The 7,442-nt window shown below is 31.1% G+C and overlaps 1 protein-coding gene across 3 annotated transcripts in view; it reads left to right on the top strand.

Moving 5' to 3' along the window:
• Positions 1–7,442, top strand: part of LOC102672950 (trehalase-like) — a 68,804-nt gene that overhangs the window by 26,934 nt on the left and 34,428 nt on the right. Inside the window, exon 1 of one of the 3 annotated variants that reach the window (XM_031512202.1) lies at positions 3,906–4,383. The exons of 1 other annotated variant lie outside the window; for it this stretch is intronic. In XM_031512202.1, coding sequence (XP_031368062.1) covers positions 4,277–4,383 — 107 coding nt within the window. In that variant the 5' untranslated portion in view covers positions 3,906–4,276. Of the gene's footprint in view, positions 1–3,905; positions 4,384–7,442 lie in introns of those variants that run through there. One more of the 3 variants, XM_031512200.1, reaches the window with a different exon arrangement.

Below are 7,442 nucleotides of genomic sequence, written 5' to 3'. Positions count from 1 at the left end.
GAGAGAGAGAGAGAGAGAGAGAGAGAGAGATATCTCGAATATTGAACAATAATTCCCGTAATGCGCGCACGTTCTCGTTAATTAATGTTTCAATTATAATATAATTTCGTGTATAATTTCACGATCTTAAATTATAAAAAGATTGTATTCTTGTGTGTGAATATAATGCGAATTAATTAATACCTTGTGGAATTCCACTGAGAAATCCAGTTGTGTTATTTATGAATTTTTGATTTAAATGTTAAATTCTTCTAACACTTCGTTGTATATCAGTTGATAGGATATTCATTTATTCAAGTTTGGATAAGAAAATGCTGTTTATCAGTGATAATTCCGCGTAAAGCAAAAAAACTGCAGATAAACTTTAAAATATTTATCTATAATTACGGGTTATTTAAAATGTTTTGCGCGTCTTTCAATTTATTAGAACGAATATTTGTGTCGAGGAAAGCTTATCTGTAAAAAAAAAAAAAAAAAAAAAAAAAAGGAAAAGAAAAAGAAGTCGATCGAATTTCAAGATTGTTAAATATCCTTTTTATTTAATTGTATGTAAATTATCTTAAATTAATTATCATTATTAATATAATGAAACATTTTTCACGGAATACTTATCAAAATTTAGAAATACAAATTTCATTTTTCCTAAACAAATTCGTTTAAAAATTATTTTAAAATTCTAATCTTTCCCCGCCAAAATTGTTTAAAAATTATTCAACAATCTTTTTCCTCGGTGAATTTTTCCATAAAAATTCGCACGCGTTGTCAGATCATTAAAGATGCAAGTCATTAAGGATAAATGAATCGAATCTGTCCATGAACATCTCCACACACGAGATACTCGCCATTATCATTTACATACGTAGCCCTGAAATTTTTAAATCTATTCTACATCACATTTGCGTGTATTGAATAATGGAAAAAAAAAAAGGAAAAGAACCAGTGCAATTTTCCCATTGTTCCTATTTGCAAAGTACAATGTCTTCTCGTTGTCACGCCCCCTGGTTACTTGAATTATTCATGGAAATGAAAAAGATATTTTTCATGAGGTAAAATGCAACTTCGTCGAGGAGGAAGATCGTTTTTAAAGGGCAATTTAATTTTTTGAGGGGGAGCGAATTGCCACTCAATGGCCCTGCGTTTAAACGTCACTTTACCGAAGACATTGTCGTTCAAGGATTTACTTACATCGCGAGGAAAATTGAATTTTGTTGGATGAATGGAAAGAATGTGGCAGTTTCGAAATCTCGTTGATCTCATTGGGGAAAAAATGGTGGTGAACTGGAAGAGACTGCGTTAGATAATCTGCGTTATGTAAATTAAAAAAAAAATTATTGAAAAAGTGATTGTGCGATTTTTATGATTTGATATTTCGTTAATTGACAAAGGGAAGAATTTCATGTATTCCAATATTTTTATTCTGATAATTTAATATTCTAAAGGAATTTTAATTATTTTAACATTTTTAGTTTTTAGATGTTTGATATTTGGTGTTAATTGATAAAGAAAAGAAAGAATTTTAATTATAAGGAAACATACAATTTAGCATTCATTTAAGAATTTCCAATGATAGAATTTCGTCAGATAAAAAGAATTTTGAATTTATTTGAATAATGATATAAAAAAAACTGTCAAAATTAAAATTTTCTTTGACAGTAGTCTCATTTAATCTATTTATAATTATAATTCATTATTTAATAGAATAACTAGTTTAAAATTCTGAAGCATAAACAAATACTTTTTAATTTTTCAAATTTCATTAAATTACTTTCGTAATTTTCAAAAGATTCTCCTTTTATTGAATCTTAAACACTGAAATTCGTATCGTAGGAATCAATCGCAATTGTTGATCTTGAAATTCTGTTAATTTTCCTCGCGATCGCGTGAAAAATGAAATATAAAACGTGGAAATGTGGTTAAGGAAAAGGAATTTGTGGAAAAGGAATTTCCAGATACTCTGCAGAGTATTTATCGAGGGATGTGAGAGGAGCAAATGTTACCTTGACCTCGCTCGTCGTAGATATCGTTTCTGTTATACGATTTTTCGTTTTCTTATCTTCACTGAAGCCGCAATTACTATCTATCCGATTGCTTAACGCTTCGTTGCAATCGATTCGAAAAAGAAAAATTTACGAGAGTAATAAAAAAATGGACAGATCAACTTTTCCATTTGGTAAACTCGTGTTTCCATCGTGATGGAATTTATTTTTACATTTTTCGTAATTCTCGATCGAGGAATTTTTTTGAACTCGAAACAATTAAAAATTAAAATGGATATATACAACTTAACTGTGAAAAAAGGGAAGTTGATCGTATGAAATTTTTGAATATACTACGCACCAGTCAAATTAAAAACTAATTATTAAGTTTGATAGATTTTTATTTTAGAATTTTTATCTATATAATATTAGTTTAGATTAATTTAGCGTAGTTCTAGAAATTTTTGTAGTAAATTGATACTTGACATTCAAATATCAATATAATATCAAAGGTATTTGACTTATTTTTTTGTTAAATATTTATTCTATTATATATTTTTCAACTTTTGTTCAATATTTTTTACATAAATCGTATTTCGCTAAATAAAAAACAACACTTATCGTATAATCAGATTCAATTTATATAAGTATGTTCGTATCTTATCGAATTTTTTCAAGTAAATATTTTTCAATATATTTTCAAAATATTAATAAATATTGATAGACGATGATCGAGGATGCAAACATATAATAAATAAAAGGAATAAAAATAAAAAAAAAGAGGAAGAAATTTAATTCTTATAATGAAATTATTCCTTTATTTTGTTAATATATAATCATTTTTATCGCGTACAATTTTATATATATCTTTAACAAACATTATTTGCGAATGATTTTTCATTAGTTTCCCGATAAATTAATTATTTTTGAATGTATAATGAAAACGAAGAGATGTCGTTCGTTTTGTATGGAAATTTGTTAAAAAATGAAATAATTAACGTGCTTTTAATTAAAATACTATGGAACAGCAGACTGATATATCAAGTTACAAAGAAATAATGATTTTAAATGGTAACAAAGAGAATTTTTAAAAAATACAAGATGTTTATCTAAAATGTACAAAGCTCAACTATTCTAATTAAATTATGAATTTATATAAAATATCTTGTTCATAAAAAAATAAACTTAAAGCAAACATCTCTTTTATCCCTTAAATATTGTACAATTTGACATATTCAAATTTCACAATAAATGCATATTTGCATTTGTAATTTACTCATAATATTCAGATAATATTTAATAGCTAAACACACCCATCTTTCCACCTAAATTTATTTCTTCAAATTCAATTTCTCCACATGTATATAAACCACTCATCAAACCACTCAAAATTGTTTAAATCCACTTGAAATCATCTTCCAAATTCCATTCACCCACCATCACAATCCCCAAATTCAAAATCAAATTCATCCTCTCACTCCCTCCCTTAAAAAAAAAAAACAACAAAAATATACCTACGAAACTACCAACACACCATCACACCCAATTCACACCACGAAATCGCGACGACGCGTGGTGTCCTCCGTTGCGTTCGATCACGGATCCTCGTCACGTGCGATCAAAGAAGAAGAAGAAGATCCCGAGAAAAAAAACAGTGGTCGCGCGAAGCCTTTCGCCTTGGCCTAAGATAAACGTAGCTGAAACTTTAATCGGCGACCAATCACGCCGGGGGAGTGTTCCGTGCCAGACCAATGAACAGCGCCTCCTTATCAACCTGGCCACACACATATAAACCGACCACCGGTTCCGTCCACCGTGCAGAAAGGGTCCGGCCAAACCGAACTTCCTATAACCCGCGTAACCGCATTTTCCCTCCCCACACTTATCCATCTGTCCGTGGATAAATCGTCGCTCGGCGATTAACTCACCGACTCTCCTTATTACTTAACAACAACAAGGTTGGGACTTACAGACGTGGAGGCTTCCGCTCGCGTCGTGCGTCGCGTCGTTTGCCGCAACCGCGGCCAAGCCAACTGTCAGCGGAAGGCCGAGCGCGATCGCTCGTTATAACGCTGCCTGCTCGTACGTTAAAGTGGCGCTCCACGCGCGTATCAGTCGGTCGGTCGATCGTCGTACGATTCAGCCGCGTGCAGCTAGCTAGCCGTGGGTGGACGAGGAAGGAAGAAAGAAGCGAGGGACGCGCATTGTATTCCCGTGACAGCGGGAATAAAGTGTCTCGAGCCGGCCATTTGACTCGTCCGCGTTTAGTTGGCCACCCACCCCTCTCGGGAGGAACGAGGATGCCAGCAGCCGGACTTTTCGCGTTTCTCGGCGTCGCTCTGATCGCCTCCTTGACCGATGCCGCCTCCATCAGACGTGCCAACCGCAAGGCCATGGACTGCTATAGGTGAGTGAAAGGGAAACGGCCAAGGCGCGGAGAGGCGCTGCGTTCTGCTTCCAAGTAGAATTAGATACCCTGGCCTCGCATTATTGTATATACACAACAGAGTAGTGAGATAGAAGCTTGGTTATTTATTATTTTTCGTTTTTTTTTTTTTTTTTTTACACGAACGTACGCGCGGGTACGTGTTTTGGGTGTTCGTTTTTTTTTTTTTTTTGTACACGAACGTACGCGTGTGTACGTGTTTAGGTTGATCGATTTTTCTTTTTTTCTGAGAAATTAATAATGTTGAAAAATAAGCGAATTTAAAAAAAAGTCGGAGACAGATAGCGGTGGATAATTGTTGTTTTAAATGGATTGTTATGAAGAAGAAAATTGTGCGTTGTAATTATATAGTTTGATATAATAAAAAAAAGTCCCTGACTGGTGGTTATGTAATGTAAGGATAGATAGAAGCTCGATTATCTGAACTGTGGACTGTTAAGTGAATTTTTATGGTATTTATTTATCGTTGCAATTTCACTAATCGGCAAAATTAGACGTATAATTCTATGGGATTCTTGATTTCGTAATGAAAATTATCTTGAATAAGTCTTGTTTCCTAATTAGAATAATAGAAGTTTAACGAGCTATATACTCTTGGCCCAGATATTCTTTCTTTGACAAAGAAATAGAGGGAGAGAAAGAGAGACAGAGAGAGAGATTTTTGTTTGTTCTTTTTGGAATTCTTCCTTTTTTTTTTTTTTTTTTTTTGGAGAAGGGTTGGTTTCTTTTGTTTCTTTAAGCGGGGTTTTTTTATTCTTGAGATGAATTTGAGATTGAGGAAGAGAGTTTTGGATTAGGATGTTGAAGAAACGTGTTCGGAAGGATTGAAGAATTTAAGGTGGTTGAACATATATTGAGAATAATTTTACAATTTTATGCACAGTTTTTGTACAAAAATAAGACAAATCCTCTCTTAGTTTAGTAAATTTACACGTTAATCTCCATTAAATTATTAAATCAGTATATAATTTTTAGAATTAATTTCACCAATTAAATAATTAAATTAAAAAATTGGTTTAGTTCAGGATTCATTAGAAGTCTTTTCTTCCATAAACACGTCTTCATAAAATATATAGTTCAATTTATGCATAAGTCTTGACGAAACTTCTATTAATATCTAATCAATGAATTTTATTTATTATCCATTCGCGTCGAAATTTTTAATAGAACGTTTTACTCCATCTTAATTGATCTTAATGGAATTACCATTTATCCGAAGACTAAATAGGAAATTAGCCTTCGATTGATTAAATCCTCTTTTTATTCCAGGCAAATTGATATCGTTTAAACAAAGAGGAACGAGGAGTCAATGCCTGGTAATTATAACGATAATACTCGAGAGCGAATAATTATGTCGGAGTTTATAGTCGGTTTCTATATTTGCCAGTGGTATTTTCCTTTCACCTCACTCGAGAAAAATAATTTCGATTGTTGTGGCTGTGAGAAATTCGATTAGATCGATTAGACGATAATTCGTGAATCGATACAACGTTTGCTCGTTCGTTATTTATCGACTATTGAAAATTCTCTTTATTGTCTATTTGTTTACTGCAAAAAAAAAGCAAACGTATGAGCGAAACGATAAAAGGGTAATGTAATTTTGTAGAGTAATTAAAACGAAATGAGAACATCTATGAAAAAAAAAAAAAGAAAGGTTAGAGTTATTTAGAAGCAAGCATAGATCTTTTATCAAAAAATTTCAACGATCCGTAAAATAAAAATAGATTTCGAATTGTTTTGTATAAAATAGGAGATATCTTCGTTTAGATATCTGTTTAGATATTGAAATCACTATCGGTATCATTGTGTCAGTCAAAAAAATTTCTTACTTACATTTGTATCCAATCTTCTCTGATTAATTAAAAATTAATCAATAAATTTCAGAGAAAAAATCATTCCATAAAATCATTCAACCCAGGGCAATCGACAACATTTTATTTAATATCAAAATTCTTGGAAAAATTATTCGTATCAAAATGAGCAAAAAAAAAAAGAAATTATTAATAACTCTGACCACAAACATTCGACAATCATTGCGCGCTTGTGCAAGTACAATCGATAATATATTCGACTTATAATTGCTCGAGTTCTCGTTTTTTCCCCTCCAATATTTTAATAATCGCAATAAAAATTCGAATTTTCTCGATAAATTTTCTTCGTCGTCTAAGCAACACTTCCGCGCAAGAACGAATTATCAGAACGGTTCGAAACCTTAGATAAACTTAGTCCACTTTTACATATCGAATATATGTACACGTATACGTGAGGTTGGTTGATAAAATGAATGAAATTCTGATATCATCGGGATATTACGTTTTAGAGCGATATAGGAAGTACTAAACATGAACAGGATTTGACTCGATTGTTATGAAAACATGCACTTCCTCTGATTCGATCATATTTACGCTGTTTTTCTCTTTTTTTTTTCTTCTTTTTCTTCTTCTTGTGAGAGCGTGATAAACAATTGATATATTACAAAATGTGTTTCGCAATAGTTTCGAATATTCTGGAAAATGATGTATAGATTTGTAATTTGTTGGACGATTTTTGAACGTAAAAATGATTTTTTATATTTTACGTACTGCAGATTTATGAATTTTGAGGAAAATTTTGCATTAGAATTTTTGTAAATTGTGTAAATAAATGATTTGGAATTTGAAATTAAAATTTTTTTAGTATTCATACAGTTTTTTTTAAAATCAGAATTTTTAAAATCATCGAGACTCAAAGTTTTTTAAATTCGCAATTAAAATTTTAGAATTCTTCAATTTTTAAAATTTTAAATCTTGAAAAAATCTTGAAAAGCTTTAATCTTTGAAGTAATAATTTCCAAAACTTTTTTATATCGTTGAAAATCAAACTCGAAAACTCGATATTTAATTCAATTCATTTACAAAACAAAAGTAAAGAAAACAAAAAAGTTCAATTCGCGAACTTATTTATTCTTTTCAACTCTTCCAAATCTTCTTATTTCAAAGAGAATCTCAAACTTTCTAACAAATCAAATTGTTAAAAAACTT

This window comes from Apis dorsata, unplaced genomic scaffold (assembly GCF_000469605.1).
Source record: "Apis dorsata unplaced genomic scaffold, Apis dorsata 1.3 scaffold_397, whole genome shotgun sequence".
NCBI lineage: Eukaryota > Metazoa > Arthropoda > Insecta > Hymenoptera > Apidae > Apis > Apis dorsata.
This window is presented reverse-complemented; position numbering and strand designations above follow the sequence as displayed.